The sequence below is a fragment of the Dioscorea cayenensis genome, chromosome 15, assembly GCF_009730915.1.
Source record: "Dioscorea cayenensis subsp. rotundata cultivar TDr96_F1 chromosome 15, TDr96_F1_v2_PseudoChromosome.rev07_lg8_w22 25.fasta, whole genome shotgun sequence".
In the NCBI taxonomy this organism is placed as follows: Eukaryota; Viridiplantae; Streptophyta; class Magnoliopsida; order Dioscoreales; family Dioscoreaceae; genus Dioscorea; species Dioscorea cayenensis.
Genome location: NC_052485.1, coordinates 20,212,533 through 20,231,138, shown reverse-complemented (window position 1 = coordinate 20,231,138; position 18,606 = coordinate 20,212,533). Strand labels below are relative to the sequence as shown.

At 36.2% G+C, this 18,606-nt stretch overlaps 2 protein-coding genes across 3 annotated transcripts; one reads left to right on the top strand and one right to left on the bottom strand.

The window, feature by feature from the left end:
- The first annotated feature begins 191 nt into the window (after nucleotides 1-191).
- LOC120276716 (cytochrome c oxidase subunit 6a, mitochondrial) lies at nucleotides 192-2,601 on the top strand. Its single transcript, XM_039283394.1, has 4 exons — nucleotides 192-358; nucleotides 436-542; nucleotides 677-719; nucleotides 2,297-2,601. The coding sequence occupies exons 1-4, from the start codon at nucleotides 244-246 to the stop codon at nucleotides 2,344-2,346; spliced, it is 315 nt and encodes a 104-aa protein (XP_039139328.1). The 5' UTR covers nucleotides 192-243; the 3' UTR covers nucleotides 2,347-2,601.
- A 527-nt stretch (nucleotides 2,602-3,128) lies between these two features.
- On the bottom strand, nucleotides 3,129-5,992 carry LOC120278042 (cilia- and flagella-associated protein 251-like). Of its 2 annotated transcripts, XM_039284939.1 has the most exons (3): nucleotides 5,876-5,992; nucleotides 5,639-5,739; nucleotides 3,129-4,706 (listed from the first exon to the last, which is right to left on the bottom strand). In XM_039284939.1, the coding sequence occupies exon 3, from the start codon at nucleotides 4,667-4,669 to the stop codon at nucleotides 3,338-3,340; it is 1,332 nt and encodes a 443-aa protein (XP_039140873.1). In that variant the 5' UTR covers nucleotides 4,670-4,706; nucleotides 5,639-5,739; nucleotides 5,876-5,992; the 3' UTR covers nucleotides 3,129-3,337. The 2 variants fall into 2 exon arrangements, with proteins under 2 accessions (XP_039140873.1, XP_039140872.1); XM_039284938.1 differs by lacking the exon at nucleotides 5,639-5,739 and having other exon boundaries at nucleotides 5,876-5,991.
- Between the last annotated feature and the right edge of the window lie 12,614 nt (nucleotides 5,993-18,606).

Here is an 18,606-nt window from a genome sequence, read left to right as displayed (position 1 = left end):
TAATGCCAATCAAATGACTATTTTTTCATTTTCCATAGAAAATTTTTCCATGTAAAAATATTTCATGAAAAAATTTTCTTTTCTAGCTATTTTTCATGTTGCCAATCTAAATTATATTTAGAGGTATATTTTTGAAAAATTCACCTTTATCGTTGAACCGCAGGAGCATCATACCAATTACCAAAAGCCCAAATTGAACACCATTCCATTTTCTAGGGCTCGTTGGACTTTGGAGAAGCAACAATGGCGTCTTCGATCGTGAGATCAGGCTTCCTACTGGGCGCCGCCGCCTGCTCCCGCCGAGGAACGACCGCCGGACGACGGGGCTTCGCGTCCTCCGCTCACCATGATGATGCTTGTACGATTTCTATATCTGTGGTTTTTTTAGGTTTTGTAAATTAGGGTTTGTGTTGATCCTTTGTTTTCATTGATCAGATGAGGCTGCAAAATGGGAGAAGATCACATACCTAGGTATCGCGACATGCACGATCCTTTCGATCTATAATCTCTCCAAGGGTCATCACCACTCCCCCGATCCTCCGGTATACGATTCCATTTGATTGTCTTTTTTTATTTATTTATTTTTTTTTTTTTGATGCGTTGATTCTTTAATTCACGTTTTCAATTGGAAAAGATTGATAAATTAAAATAAAATAAAATTTACCCTAATTTGCAGGCGTATCCATATCTGCGCATCCGCACCAAGGAATTCCCATGGGGTATGTTTTCTTTTTATATTTTTATTTTTCAAAGTTTTACTTGATCAATTTTCTTATTAATTATTATTATTCCTTATGCTGATGGTTGTAGAACAAAATAATGTGTCATTGTGCTATGATTTATGTGGCATTTGGTCAAAATGCTGAAATTGGGATGAGATTGTTGATGAATGTGAGAGTAGTTGTCTGATAAAGGAGTTTCATGGATTCATTGTCATTGGATTTATGTACCTTTGGTCTTCTTTGATATCAAGATTAGTTGTTTATTTCGTTGAGTTTGCCAGTTGCTAGTGGATAGATTAATGCAACCAATTTTTTTTTTTTTCCCACAAATTTAAGCCAGGTAACAAGGGAGAATGGGATTGGATAATGGAATATCATGGATTCATTGCTGTTTGTAATATGTTCTCTCATCATTTTTTTTTCATACCTTGATTAATTGTTCACTTGTTGATGGAGCATTTGATAGTGTGTGGATTCGTGATACCTACTTTTCCCATAATTTGGGGCTAGGCAACTGGGAGGCAGAATGGTTTTGCCGTTGCAAGGTGTTGTTTGGTAGACACTTAATGTTTGCTTAGATTGAGTGAGAATAGAGAAAAAAAGAAATTGGAATTGGAAAATTATTAGCTGACAATAAAAATTATAAATTAAATTAGAGGTGATTTCTTGTTAGTGCTGGGGTGTCAAGGTCTGCCTTAAGCTAATGGTTTTCCAAGTCAGGTCTTAATAAGCATCCTCATTCCTCAGGGTGGCATAGACAAGTATGGTGGGCATCTTACTGCGCCTTGCCTCTTTATTGGCTGGCTTTTACAGTAGGATATATGTCATTGTTTAGTTCTTTATACCAATTTTAGATTTAGGTACAAACATGTCTTCTGTCAATAGAGGCAAAAGCAAGTAATTTTATACCATTTGTTAAAAGTTTCCTGTGTTGGTTTATTGTTCAAGGTGGATTTTGTTCTATGCTTTTTTCTTTACTGGAATCAGAAATGATCTACTTTTAGCTTTTTTGAGTACACAGAATATTTGGTCCTGTACTGAGGAGGACAAAAGAGTAGTCATTGTTTGTTTATATTTGATTTATTTCCTGTCCAGTTGATTTACCTGCAGCAACTTTCTGATCCAAGATATTGCCTTTTACTTTTCCTTCAGCATGTTATCAGATCAATATTACTTATACAATCCAGTCTGGCTTAAACAATTGATAGTACATACTTCTTTTCTTTTTTGGGTTTGAATTGTTCAAAAAGCAATTCTTGACTTAGTGAAAAGTTTACATGAACATGTTAATGTGTTGTTTGGATTAATGATATTTTATGGCTAATACTAATATACCATATCTAACCAACGAGGTAAACAATGCATATATGTAACACACCAAAACAAGCCTTTTGTCAAGATCAATGTTATTTATCACCCATTCTCATATGTAACCGCCTTCACTTCGCCGAACTATCATGCAAGACTGATTTGACCTCCTTTTAATTAGATACCCATTAGCAATTCTTCAATAGCATGCTTCTCTGATTTTTGTCATCCTAACAATTCTTCAACAATATGTATTTCTGTCGCAGGTCCCGATGGCCTTTTCGAGATAAAGCATCACTCTGAGGATCATCACTAGAGTATTATTTGTGGATTTCTGGCTCAATGTTTTTGTGTTACCTGTGACCTGTCTGAGCAAATAAAAACTCAGATGTTTATGTTCGAGAGATATTTCTGTTCCCTGTTTTCCATTGTAAAGACTTAATAATGTTCTTGAACCTTGCATTTCCAATTAAAAATATGCTTGATGTGATGTAGACATTCAAAATGCACTTATCCTTTTTGCATTTTTGCATATTCTCTACTACAATGTACCCTTTGGTTAGATGTTCAATTATTGGACTTGATACATGCTCTCAGAGATTATTGATGTTATGTGTTTACAATGAAAAGTTTATTTACATATTTACCTTCAGAAAATTGAATAACTGTCAAGTTTTGCAAGCTCTATAAACAAGGGTAAAACTGTCTCTCAACAGCTTTTAACAATTGCTAAGTTTGTGGAGCATATGCTTGTAAATACATATGATCATGATTCATGACATAGGTTTTACACTCCACGGCAATTAGAATTTTAAAAGCACACAATAATTGGAGGACATGAATTGTAAATCAAACAGTACTGAAAAAAAATTTTCTTTAAATAGAACAATTTGATTTTACCAAATCAAAGGTATCTAAATATTTTAACTTTGTAGATAATAATAATAACCAATAGAAACTTTCATCAATGGTGTGTGTGTATGATCTATAAAGCAAATCAAACACAATTCCCTGAAATTCCCAAACATGAATATTTCTTCACCACCAAAATCAAGAAAGAAAAAAGATCAAAAAACAAAGAGAACATCACAAGCAATATACAGGAACTAAACTGTGTTACCATATTTCTTTGATACCTTCATTGAAATATAAAACCTCACTAATGTATCATGGTCATCTTGCTATATATTCCAACAGATACATTCCTTAGGAAGCAAACATACCAAAAGTTCTTTCAAATGGCATCACTGCAACCTACATTCTACAATTTGGTTAGAACCCCCCATCCACCCTTCAAAACCTTGTAATCATTCCACAGCTTCATCATCTCCATTCCTCAAGTTTTGACCAACACTCTCAGCTAAGGTCGATAGATCTATCGGAGCATCTTTCTCTTCCTCTGTTATAACATGATCCGTAGAATTATTAGACACCACACCCTCAGTTGAACTATCACCAATGTCATTCGTAATTGAAGTCGACGTGCCATCAGGCTTCTCGGTTTGTTCAGTTGTAACATTCCCTACGTTTGTGCTGTCGTTCTTCATAGGTTCTGTCTTGTCTGTCGTATTTGGTTCTATCTTGTCCGTCGTATTTGGTTCTATTTTGTCTATCGTATTCGGTTCTAACATGACTGTTGTATTCTGTGGAGAAGCATCATCAGTCACTGCATCACCCTGCTCAGATTTATTCCGAGTTACAGCTTGTTCGTCACTTATTTGTGGCTCTGTGTGATTGCTAGACTCAGTTGATGTTGTCAAATTGTTCTTGATCTCAGTTTCATTATTTGCCGATCCAGCTATCATTAAAGTAGAATGGTTTGTGTCCTCTGATTCTTTCTTCTCAACAACAGTTACATTCAGAGACTGATTCTCAGCGGTCGTGTTTCCATTCTCTGACATACCAACTCCTGCAATATTATCATTTGACGTGCTTGTATTATGTGCCATATCAACACCTGAAACACTAACTTTCGAATTATCGACTTCTCCTGAATTGGCTGTGTTGTTATTGTCCATGACATTCTTTGTTTCATCAGCTAAATTTAGCTTCTCTTCCTCTTTCATACCAGCTTTATCGATGCTTTCATCATCACCAGTATCTGAATCAGTAGTCTGTGTTTCTCGATGAACAGAACCAGCAACATCATCTTTCCTGTAATTTTCTTCTCGTGCCTCCTGAAAATCCCTCACATTATCTGATTCATCTGCTTCTTCATCTTTAACATCCTTCTCTTCTTCCTCAACCTCCTCATCACCTCTGTAGTGGTCCTTCTCATCAATTGCATCATCTCCAATTCCTCTCTCATCTTCATCCAAAGCTTCTTCCTGTTTCGGCTCTTGCTCATCTTCTTCCTCAGTTTCCTCTTTCTCTTCTTCAACTTGAGTATCGTTCACGGACTCTATTTGTTCAGCACGAGGGAGATCCTTCCGACCAAAGTTGAATCTCCCGTCCTCATTTCCAGCTATCTTGTTTGAAGTTTTGAAGTCGCTATCTTCCATCTCTCTTTTCTTATCATGGGAGTGTTTAATCTGATAAAGCAACCATATGCAAATAGCAGTCAAGAGAAAGATTTGAAGAGCATGCTTCACTCTGAAACCTCTAGCTCTCTGATTCCTGCTCGGCGTCTGTCGCAACATTGCAACTATGCTCTACAATGCCAACAACCTCTTACTCCTGAAAACCGGTTGAACATAAAAAGAGTCTCAGAATATATGGATCGGTTTCCTTTTCAGTTCCATACGAAATTTAAAGTTATTCGAGCAAAGATTTTGCAAGAACAACATGCATATTTAGCATCAAAATTCACTAAACTCTAATTTCAAAACAACACGAAGAGAGTTCTTTCGTTTCTCTTTTATTGCATGAACAACAAGATTCTGACAACCTCTTACTCCCAAAAACCGGTCAAAGAGACAAAAGGAGTATCAAAATACATGAACTAGCACAGAGATTTTGTTTCTTTTTCAATTCCCTTCCAAATTTGAAGCTATTTTGAACAGGAGTTAGCAAAGAACAACGTGCATACTTCACATTGAAATTCACTAAAGACTAATTTCAATATGACAATGAAAAAGGTCCTTTCTTTTTTCCTTAACTAACTGCATGATCAACAAGATAAAGACCAATTACCAGTAAAAGTGAAACTACTGACAGATGCAACATCAATGAAAGTCAAATGAAATACATCAAACAAACTTAATCAAAAGAGAGAGAAAAAACTAACTACAATGCAATCACATGAGAGTTCTTCTTCTTTCTTACTTTTACGTCATGAACTACAAGATAAAACCAAATAACAGTAAAAGTGAAACCACTGAAACAAGTACTGTAAAAACCTAAGTTATCAATTCAAAAGATTAACAAAATTTGAAATTCATAAAACAAGCTGAATCAAAAGAAGCAGGAATTCAATTCTTCGTGAAAAAAATGAAAATCTAAAACCTAAAAACATCAGGTAAAAAAAAAAAAGTCACTGCTTTCAAACAGCATTCATTCACAGAGAAAATCAAAGATGGCTTTCATTTTTCTCTTCTATGCTTGATTGAATGAAATAACAAGAAAGATAAACACATGAACACTGAAAAACTTTCCTCTTCTTTTCCTACCCTATTTCACTCAATCCAAACACACCAAATAGCCCAAAATCAGAAGCAATCCCAGTAAAACTCCATCAAGATCCAAACTTTTCATGCCCTAACGCAATCTCCTGCCTCAAAATCAAAACTTAAAACAAATAATCACAATAGAAAACCAAAAACAAGAAAAAAAAACTCCTAAAAAAGAAACACCACTGAAATGCTACAGATCACATAAGAACACATCAAACAGGATGAAAACTATACCTCTGAGCTTCGATTTGAGACCTGGTTCGCGCTGGAGAAGCGAGAGATTGAGAGGATTAGGGATGAAGTTCAAAGATATAGATAGCTCACACTGTTCTTCTCCTCGCTGCGGTGGGTTTTCTTTTAATAGACGAAGAAGGGATAGCGGTGACTCACCGGTCGGTGCTGTCACACTCGCGGTGATCAAGTGTTTACCTGCTACTCTATAGATTGACGCCACGTGTCAAACGTACGGTTGGATTCTAAAGTGGTTAACTCTTCTAAAGATCTGATTAAGTACTTGATTAAGCTTTTAAAACATTTGTTTATATTTTGATTACGTTTGACCGGTGCTTCAGTTTGTGGTCAAATTATTAATAAAGAAATGGCTTTCTTTTTTTTTTTTTTGCATATATACCTTGTGATTAGTAGATTTGTGAAAATTTTCATGCAAACCAGATAAAACGTTGTAATTATGTTTACTGTGAAAAATTTGCAAAATTTTCATATTGGATTTATTATCCATATTTTAAAAAAAATAAAATAATACTTTTGAATATGCATATGGATAAATAATGCCGTAAAATATATTTAGAATTAAATTGAAATCCAATAGCTCTCTCCTTGTGAACAGTGGTGATGTATAGTAACTTGATCAGACATAATCAAATCCTGATTATAACAGGAACTCAATCAATCATAGCCATCCATTCCAATTTCTACTGGCACTCTTAGAGAAGTTATTAAAAAAAAAATCATTCTCCATGTAACTAATGCAAGTACATGATTTAGTATTTTCATGCTACTGTTTATGCACCGATTTATCCCTCTATCTTTCTATCTCTATCTTTCATCAACTACAGATGTATATATATATATATGTGTGTGTGTATGTATACCACCAATTGATGCTTGAGTCACTTAAGTAAAAGATTTCGAGTTTAAATTTTTATACATTAAAAAAAAATATGTTGAGTTCATTTTATAGAGCTTTCACTACTGCATTCAAACTAGTTTAGACCCGTGGCCCCTTAAAAAAAATAAAAGTCAAAGGTTGCCATATATGTATATATGTATATATAATTATAAAGTTTAGAGGGTTATATTTTAAAAAATAACAGGATAAAAAAATATTAATAGTATATTATGACCGGCTTTTTTTTATTAATTTTGAAGCTTCTTGATCCTTGGATTAGAAGCTTAATGAAGGATTAATATATTGCCAAGTTGCTTGTTTCAGTTGTTTGAAATGAAAAGAAGGGTCATTGAAGTTATAAACTAAATTACAAAATAGTTACGGGGAGATGCACTAATCTAAAAATATAAATAATTTTACAACTTAGGATTAAGTGATGATTTTTTTAAGTTTTTGTTGTTTCTAAGTGTTTGTAAGTGTATTGCATTTTAGGCTTTTAATGGAAGTATATTCTTTTATATACCAACTAATGCACTGACTAGCTTTGCATCATCATTATCTTTATTTTTTTCGTCTTTCTAATACATATTTATATATATTTTTAATCTTTCTAATGCATATTTATATATATATATATATATATATATATATATATATATATATTAAAAAACATTACACTATGTTAGATTGTCTTTATTTCCAGAAAAATAATTATAAATAAAAAATTATTTGATTAATTAATATATTTTAAAATTTAAAATAGAGTTAATCTTGTGATGGAAAAGTTAAATAAAACTGAGACAAGTGTGCAATTAATTATGATAACAAAGTTGTTTTTTATTGTAAAAATTACAAATAAAAAATTGAGGATCTGCTAAAACCATCGCTTAAGGCCCCCTTGGGTTCTAAGGAGAAGGCATCCTTAGAGACTCAACACCCACACATCCTTAAGGTCTCATCCCTTCCCTGGTATCCACCATCCAAGTTTAATGCAATAAAGAAGTCCTTCTTTGTTTATATATCTCTCTCTATCCATCCTTCTCTCTTATCAAATGTTACTTTAAAAACTCTCTTGAGCAAAACTTCCGCCCTAACCGTTACTTCACCCCGGATGAACCCCGGAGTAAGTTGAACGGCATCCCCAACGTTCACATCTCCTTCCCCTAGGAGGAGCCCGCGCCCCTCGTGTGATCTAGTCTTTACTCAATGACCATTAAATCCTTTGATTTTATCATAACTCAAAAAAAAGTCCCTCTTTATAGAATATGGACTTGCCAGTCCAACTTACCACTAACGGAGTTAAATTGAGTTGTAAATTACTCATTTGCCATTGGTGGTTTGGATGTTTTACAGAAGAGAAGAATTTTGGTTGTGAAATTACCCATTTACCCATGTTGGTTGTTCAAGTTTCAAGAGGGAAGTTACTTTTCCATCACATCCTTCACATCTCAAGAACATTAACACTAAGTTAATCTTAAAACCATCTTCTCTATCATCTTCTCAATCTCCTTAGTTCTAGGTTTTACCGGAGGATACAACGTTAGCGCCAGAGACATCACCAGCCTTGTGGTGAAAAAGTTTGTAAGGTTCTTCTTCGCAAACCCAAAAGAACGCGAGAGAATCTACCACACATTGACTGTATGGGGCGAAACCCTATTATTTCATAGTAGGCATTGTAGTTTTGATCTTTATCTTTTGTTCGATTTGGGCATATGAGCAAAATTGTAGTGTTTTAGGGATTAGTCAAGCTTGGAGTTACATGTTCACCCCCAAAGACAATATCTTGAAATTCTATGGCAATGAAAGCACTTGATGTGTTGGTTATTGATTTTGTTCTGTGTTTTCTTCATCTGAATACGGTTTTCTTCACTTTGAGCAATTTATATTGGACAACGAAGATTTACTTTTGAAACCTGAATGACAACCTAGCATGAAGCACACATGATGTTTATGTCCTATGTTACATATTTATTTTCTTGCTTTAGAGTTCACAATTTCATTCTAAATTGTAAGGACATTGTTCTCTTGTTTACCATCATATGCACCTATTTAATACCACGGTTGCCTTCTTATGTAAACCGAATTTTTTATTATTATTATGTAGGAATCAACGACATGCCCAACCAAATTGCGAACCTCTTGAATGGGAGGTGTTACCTAACACCACTCGTGGACACCATACAAAAGCTAAAGAAGAATATGACAAGGAAACATTGGGAGTTAATCCGACGTACACCATTTGCACATTTGCTGGAAATGGAGGCTGTAGTCCAAGAGCGCATTATGTTAGATTTGCTGATGCAAGTGTATAATGAGCAGACTAATACATTCAGGCTAGGTGACAGTCACATCAAATTTAAGCCACAGGATATGGCAATCATGCTTGGTCTAAAGTGTAGCGGGTTAGCTATTGACTTCAGAATGAAGAAGGAACAATGCGAATTTGAGGAGGAGTTCCTGCCTAAAGGGGTAGACCGAACCAGAGTCTGCCTTGTGAGGATGTTATTTACATTGGTGATCAGGATAGATGGAAACAAAGAGGAAAGCTTCGTGAAGTTGTTGTTATTGTATATCCTGGGATTCAAGCTCTTCCCCACCACGTCATGCTCGGCACCAGGATGGCTAGCATAGTATGTCAATGACCTACCCAGATTGCATCAATATGCTTGGGCCCATGCGGCACATAAGTGGCTGATGGATGATGTGCCGGATGTTGCAGCACGAGTTAGAGACAGGTGTTCTGGGAGGTCTTCATCAACAGGGTACCTGCGAGGATGCGTCATTGCATTGAATATTTGGTTTTATCATGTTACAGGGATAGGATAGAAAACACAGTTTGGAAGATTTCCACACATCATGTGCTATGGCAAGAATAGCTTTAAGAAACAATCTAGCTCGGGGAACCTGCTGGAGGCACTCACTGGGAAAGAGGTGAGTGGTTTCTTTTTACTCTTTTTCGTTCATGTCAGTTCCCTTCCTAATGTCAATTGTTTAGGTTAACAACATAGAAGTTCACATTATACTCTTTAATGTCAAATATTTATGATTTTGTTTATAAAATGACGTTCCCAATTACAAAAATTGATTGTAGTGTGCTATTGAACTTTGAAGGATAAATTTTCTGAATCCTATATAGAAAGCCATATTCAATATCGAAAATAGCTGATCGTATTAAAAAATCTTAGTTTATGTTTATCCCCTGACCATGTAGTTTATGTATATCTTTAACCATATAACTGAGTGGTTATTATTAAGACATAGTTCCAGCCATTAGTCCCAGAGGGCGAGTTTGAATTTAAAGTTATTGGTTTTGGAAAAATTGACTATGAGGTCTTGTAAGACAGTCTGGTGAAGTCATCTACCAACCCCCAAACTTCAAAATTTGTCAAAAAAAGACACATAAAAGGCTACGATAAAGTAAGGGAGATTTCATTATTGGTTTTGGAAAAATTGACTATAAGGTCTTGTAAGACAGTCTGGTGAAGTCATCTACCACCCCCAAACTTCAAAATTTGTCAAAAAAAACACATAAAAGGCCACGATAAAGTAAGGGAGATTTCATCATCCAATAGACACAACCGAGAGGTTATACCAGTTAGCATCAGACATAGTGGTCGTAAAGTCCCCCTCCCCCTCATCGGGTCTGGACGAGAATAAGTTTGCTCGTTTATGGGATGAGATTAGGTCACTGTAAGCAAGAATCATCGTCTTAGAGGGAACATCTCAAACGCATAAGGACGAGGATGATGAGGACATGATGAAGCCAAACCCAAAGAATGATGTCATACCTTTCCAGAAGGAAGCATCCCCCGTGCTACAGAAGCATGGAAAAAAACTCCTACTAAAGCGAGCCCAACAAATGAGAACTAGTACGAGAGGCCTCTCACCCGCGCTGCAAGGGTAGCAGCAGCTTCTCATTCGGAAACTCCTGCCACGCTAAAGAAGTCAGCAGCACCTATAAAAGGAAAGTAGGAAACCGCATTACCTTCATCGCAATTAACTGCAGTAGGTGAGGAAACAATGGATGGCATTGGCAAATTGGTTGACTCTGTACAAGTTAGTGAAGCACAAGTTGAAGTTAACACCGGGGAACCTAATGTAGCAGACATTGGGTCAGATAACATACAAGCATCGAACCACGATATCATCCAGCAAGAAGCAACAGCTGCCCACATTGATTCCGACAGAGACATACCTCAACCACCAACGAACTTTGTACCACCAAAGAAAAGGCCTGCAGGATTTCAAAGGCTGACCAAATTGCAACAGATGGCTCTTTCTGTCTTCTTTAACACCCGAATGGATGAGTAAGTCAATTTGAAAAACTTGTTAACTCGTCATATTGATTGGTACTTATTTTTCGTTTCAATGTGCATGAATTGTTTACAGTTTAGAAAACAACTTAACGGTGTACAAACTGGGGTTTAAGTATGGATAACACATTATTAGTTATAAATTTAACTTTCCTGTGTAAGAACCTGCATTCAAATTGTTCTTTTCTTTTGTCGTTCAATACTGGAAGTATGTGTTTGCAATTAGCATTTCCTTGTCCATATTGGTACATCTATGTTATGTTATTTTGTTTTTGTGCTAAATCTTTTGTTTGAATCAGAACATATGTCTGGGCTAATGAATTGGGGCACACATGTCGTGCCCATCTGTACACCTTGTTAGATGACAAGCACATGGTACTGGAGGATATTATCGGCACCTTCGTCTTGATGAAGCTTGATTCCTTGAAGATAAATCCAGGACAATTTAAGCAAAGGGCAACCATGACTAGACCAATGGCCCTTACTCTCTCTAAAAGGGAACACTCAAGCAAGATCCTGCACAAGATGTTAGCCTTCGCTTTGCATGACTATTCTTCAATTGAGCTGGTACTTATGCCAATAGTTTCGTACAAGCACTACCACCTCCTCATTCTCAAGAAAGACAAGCAAGAATACATGCACTACACATCAACTAGAAGTGTTGTGCATAATCAGGCAGCAAGGGACATGGTAAAATCCACAAACTCTTGTACTTCTTTACATGCCCTTTCATGATATGTGACTCATTGCCATTGTGTTCACGCTTTCATCGGGCCTTATTCAACAAATATATTCAAGCGGCACTCAGCCTTAGAGACACCGTCTCGTATCCACTCACACATGTGAAACAATGTCTGCAACATAGGCTTGGCAATCTTAATTGTAGTATATATACGATGCGATTTATGGAACAGATATTGAATGGTGAGGACCTTTGTATACCACCAGGTGATATTGTGTTCTTGCGATTAGAGTATGCAGTGAGTAACAATTCCGGCACCATCGTGGATGCAACAGGCGAGGACAACACACGTGACTCAAACCTTGCACAAGCAAATAAGAATCCACTCGAGATAATTGAGTCAGCCGAACTACCTGAGACAACAACAACTACTGAAACATTTGTGGAGGAACAATAACAACGGGCGAATAATGAGACAAACGAGTGATATGCATTCTACGTTGAGAAGTTCTTGTTCAGTTATGTGTGTTGTAGTTTATATAACTCTTAGTGAACTAGAAATTGGGAACTTGTGTTTACTAACGGATGTTTCAGTTTATAATTTGTTATAACTGATTACTTTACTATGCTTGTGGTTACATTTGTGGACTTCACTTTACGATATCAAACTGTACTTTGTCATAGGCGAAAGCGTTACAATATTATAAACTACGTATATTTTTTTAATAGATTTTTCAAGTAATGGACTATATGGACCCAAAATGACATTGGAAATGCATTTACTGATAACAAAGGAAATATGTTGACATATATTGGTTGTGAATACACCAAGCAAAAGACATAGTTATGCAATATATATATATATATAAGCCCAAAATTCAATCCGCGATAACCTCGTTACAAGTAGCCATATTATGGCCTACATGTTGGCATCGCTGCATCGTAATTCTCGTACCCATATGCTTGTGACTCAATCCTTCGACGTCTCGGCCTCTTTGGCCTTTTCTTGGTAATGGGTGGCTGAAAGTGGAGCACGCGGTTGTCATCCCTTGGTTTATCATGATCTGAAATAAAAAAAATCTGATTGCCATAAGCCTCTTGAAATAAGTTCACAATGTGGTATTTTTTAATGAAGCGGTGCACATTTGTATCGGTCAGCATGATTGTAGCACACGCATGCTTACATAGGAGACCATAAACCTGCGACCTGCGATAAGAACATTCCCTATCGCGCAGACTAACATAATTGCTTTGGTTATCGATCACTTCAAAATGTTCCCCATCCGAACGACCAAAGACCAAAGCCCTAAGCCCTGCTCTCCTCAACTACATCCTCAATCTTCTTGTGGATCATGGGGCAAAGGTAAGTATCCCACGTCTGGCAGTGTTCACGTCGATCGCACATCGTGTTCATCATCTTGAACCTGTACCACATGAAGGAACAATAGTTGTAACCGTGTATAATAGATACTAACCGTGTCTAGCATATAGTAAATAGAAACAATAAATATTAAACCAAATCACCGGATATTAGTCCGAAACACTAGATTTTAAAGTGTTAAACGCATAATTAATTTGTAATTTCCAATGATGCATCAATACATAATTTCTTAAAGTAGAAACCAAATATAGGAAGCTATTGCGCCATAACCTCCCGAAATGGAATATCCTGTGGGAGCGGGCATACCTGATAGAATCCACCATGTTACATATTGGCAAGTGACTTGCTTCCCTGATGCAGGAGTTGAATGACTCGGCAACATTTGAGTACATCTCTCCCCATCGTCTACCAATGAACAAGTAGTTGGACCAATGTGATACATCAGACTTGTGGAGCAGCCAACTATGTGCCTATGCTGCCATTTGTTGTAATTCATTTGTGGCAGCGTCGAATTCTATCGATGTACATGTGTATACGACTTTGGCTATCAACCTCCAGCACTTATCTTTTAATGCTTTCCCTAACTGGCTATTTGATTTAAGGAAGTTAGCCTGAGGATGGTGTAAGCAATAACCATGTGGGGCAGATGTAAACACCTTGGCAACAATATTCACAAGGCCCTTGGACCGATTTGAAATGAATGTAATAATATCATGGTGTTCGTCATCGCCATAGAGTGCATCACCCAATTTTGATATGAACCATGTCCAATTATCATTTGTCTCATTGTTCACGATGGCAAATGCTAGGTGAAAGAACCCCTCATAACCATCTTTCCCGGTCGCTCCTAATAGAATACCACCGTATCTCCCCAATAAATGAGTACTGTCAAGAAATAACATGGACCTACATCCCTCCCTAAAACCATCCAGGAAAGCATGGAAGAAAAAAATCCCTGTCTGAACCGCTCACCATCTCTCTCAATTAGAACAATGCTACCAGGATTGGTTTCAGTTACCTTACATGCGTACTGATAAGTGTCTAAATGTATGTATTTTTGTATATATATTTGTTGCCTCTAGCATGTATTTTTATAAGAATTGATGCCCGTTTTGTGCTTAATCGTGTCTTATTTGCTTTGCAGGGCACAGAAACTCCACGGAGGACACCAAGATATAATTTGGGCGAAAAATAGAAGAAAATCATGTCACGACTGTAGCGTATTCACTGTAGCAACTGTAGCTGGGAGTACTGTAGCAGTGGTACTGTAGTATTGACACTGTAGCTGCCACTGTAGCACCTGGAGAGTTTTCAAGCCAGGAATTGAATCATGGCATACGGCCTCAATGCTGCCCGGGATCTACACTGTAGCCATAAAAACTAAGAGCATTTATGGAGTTTTCCTACCCCAAACAATGTCAATGAGGGGCTCAATAAGGTCCTCATTGAGCCGTGGATACCACCCGGGATTGAGGTCAATTTAAGGGGGATTGTAGAGGTATATAAGGGGATCTTAGAGGACTTTTTTAGGGAGACTTCTTCTTGGCCTCTTGGGCCGCCACCACCACACATCCTTGAGGCCTTCCGGCCATCTTCCGGCGACGATCCTTGTGGGAAACGAGCACACATCATCACCAAGAGGGAGAGGAGCATAGGAGAAGGAGTTGGAGTGAAGTTTTAAGCCACCATTGCATCACCATTCAAGGCTTCATCAATCCAAGGAGACCAAGACCGTAGAGGGAGTTTTCTTGCGTCTTTATTGTCTTTCTTTTCCTTGTATGTTGTATAAGTATCCCTTGTTATGAGGGATTAACTTATTTTGGTGTTTGGATTTGGATGAACCCTAGGGTGTATTCTTGTGTATGAACTTGGAATGTTGTTCTTCATTGAATTTGATGGTTATTTGAGATTCAATCTTTCATGCTTTCATGCCTAGAATTACATATATAGAGAGATCCGTAATTCTACTATGAGTTGTATGCGTAGATGTGACCTACTCATGTGTACTAGATCTAGGAGAGATTGAAAGGGGATACTTGTGCCTACACGCCGAGAGATCGGGTGTTGGCAGCCTTCCATTGCTAGGTTTAAGCCGAAGGATAGTAGGTTTACTCCTATTAGAGAACTCCAAGAACTTAATGCGATCATAGGTGTGTTAATCCGGAAGAGATTCCGATTGACATTCGTATGGGATCAGGGGTTAGTCACCGAGAGATTGGGGCTAATCTACTCACGAGGTCTCTAGGTCTCAATTATCATCAATGCATCTTTAACTCATCCTAGTTCGGGACTTAATGACAACCCTAGGTGATTCCTTGTCCAAATACTCCCTTCTCATGCTTGATACTCCCTTGTTTGTTTACATCCGTGTGCTAGTTACCTGGTCATAGATTAGTTAGTTTATTTTATTTTATTTCATTTGTTCTTCATACTAAGAATTGTAGGCTAGATAATAGATGAAGAGTGAGTAATAATACTTCCTTGGCCCCATGGAATACTACAACCCTTGTGTCACTCACAGGATATTACTTGGCGATCACGTACCCTTGCGAGCAATCAATCGCGTACCACAACAACATATCATAGCTAGCTTTATCACATCCGTGTAGAATCCCTCGAGCTAATTCTTTACCCCTCCAAGCTTGTTTGTATGGTAGCCGAACGCCATGGTCGTGTAGCATATCTCGTTGTATATTCACTGCTTTGTATAGAGGCCGATCGCGGAGTTTTTGAATTACTTTTCTGCTAACCCATTTTTTGGAAGCTTTCGGGTGTGATGTTGAACCAATACCACCACCACATGAATGTACATCGTGTGATGTTTTGATTCTGAAAGTGGCAAGGTTACCTTCCCGCGAGGCATAGATACGCCATTGACATCCCTCAGCGGCACAAACCACAGTGACTCTCTCTTTATCATTTTTTATGAACCTATAGTTGAAATTGCACCTAATGGCAAAGTCGGATAAAGCATCCTTGAAGTGCCTCGCATCCTCATAAAGGTGACCGATTGTAGTTATATCAGAGTCATTGGGTCGTCGAGCATTCGATACTAGTGTACACCCCCCATGTGAACTTGATGACAACATCGGGCATAGACTCGACAAAGTGCTTTGAGATAATGGTTGCCTTTGTAAGATGTTGTGAGTGATTGATTAATAAAATTTATAAATATGAACAACGACATATAAACATGTAAAACAATTTATAAACAGGAATATTTAGGAGTAAACATGAATACACATGTTAATGCTCAACACATGGTAGTAAACCGGTAATAAAAATAATAAACAAATACCATGGAAAATAGTCTAATGCAAAATATAGCAAACAGTAAAACAAAAAAATACACTAATGGAAATTACCGTAGCATTGATGGGCTTCCTCTACCTGCAGGCTTTTCCGTGACTTCATTTTATTCTCAATAAGCATATCAACTACACTTTTTTTTAAATATATGGTGGACTTCACACATTCTTGTGAAGTTAGTTTTAGAGTTGATACAAGAAGTTATTCTAACCACATCCGGGATTAAATACTTCACTCTAACCAGAGGAGCTTCAAGAGACCAACGTGCACCTATTTCGGCCAAGACAGATTCTCATCAGGTCAACATAGTAAAATAAACAATGAATCCATCATTAGTATACCTTACGATCCCACAAAATGAATCCATTAAAGACCTGCAAAAGAGAAAATCAAATAACCTTGAAACATTTAATCAGTTGGAATCTAACATGAAGATAGCGCATATATATGTTCACCTTCACTGCTACTGCTCTTACCAAACAACTTTCACTATGCTTCACAATAAGGAAACAACCAAAACAGATGAGTAGTTCACAAATACCACAAAGATATAAGACCATGAAAATAACACCTAACAGTACCTCCATCAAGCTGTTGCAATAGGAAGAATGAAGAAGAAGCTTCTCAACGAAGAAGACGAAGAAGCTTCTCCATGAAGAAGAAGAAATCCAGCTTCATATCCATTACCCAAGAATAACAACAAGAAATAAGAAGACAAGATAAACAAGAAGAATGAAGAAAAGAAACTTCTCAAGCAAAGGAGAGATGGTACGATAACCATCATGCCTTCTTAGTACAACCTTGCCTCTAAAAAGACCTGGACTCATGCTTCTCGCCTCAAAGGACAAAGGGCAATTGGTGGCATTTCACAAAATTCTCACGGTGCAAGCTAACAGGAGGGATCAAGAAGACCACCTTTCAAAAAGGAAGGACTGAATGACCTTTGTGCATTTTAGAAGGACTTATTGGGTATTTTAAAAAGTTCCAGTGACTAAAAAGTAATTTACTCTAATAAATTTTGTTTTCATTTCTATGGTTTGTTTGGGCAAAAATGAGGAAGTGGAGAAAATGAAATTTATTTTTAATTTTAAAGATATTTTTATTTTACAATAGATTCAGAAAAAGAATATATATTTGTTTTTTATAAATATGCATTAGATGTTGTTCGGTTGAGCATGAGATTTAATTAAATAATAATAGTTTAAAATTTATTAATATTAATTAAACCTTATTTGGAAGATTATATTTTTAATTCTAAAATAATTAATTTTATTAATATTAATTAAGCTAAAATTTAGTAAGCTCAAATAAAAGTTATCTTAAACATATTCAACTCTATGCTTTCATGCTATAAATTTCTTTCATTTTCATTATATTATCATATCACTATTAATGATGTTAAATAATTTAAAAAAAAAATTCTAATTATTAAGTATTTTAATTTGTCAATTTTATCAAGTCATAATATTCTAACTTCCTTTCTTTTTCTTAAAATTTCTATTTGATCCGTGTGTCTAAAAATAATAAATAATAAATAATTTTACTATATTGGTCAAAATTAGAATAATAGCCTTGGAGAGACATGTGTTACTTTAGATAAAGGGACACAACTTTTTAATTTAGTTGGTCATACTTCATGAAAAGTAGCCTTTTCTTTAATTAAAAATGAAATACTTTTTCATGTAAATATGATGACATCTAAAACAAGATGAAAAATGTTTTAATAAGAAGATAGTAGAGGTCCCATATGGCTGGATGTCATTTCCCTCCTCTCTAGAATTGCATGGAAGGAGGATTTATTAACTTGGTTTGGTTTTGAAATATCTTCTGGTTATGTATGTGATAAGAATCTAATTGACCCATGTAATACCTAACCGAGTTAACAAATCTCTTAAGAATCGTTAAGCCACCGTAACTGATGCATTCTCTTATAGAGCCACGTTTGTAGTCTTTATAAAAAAAATAAAATAATAATAATAATAATAATAATAATAATAAAATAGATAGTAGAGGTTTCCAATTTATATGCCTTATTGTTGAAGAAATTATATATTAAATAATCAAATGACATTTTTTTATAGCATATAATATTATCTCCCTTTTTTCCATTAATTGATATATTTATGGCTTGAATATATTTTAAAAAAGAAA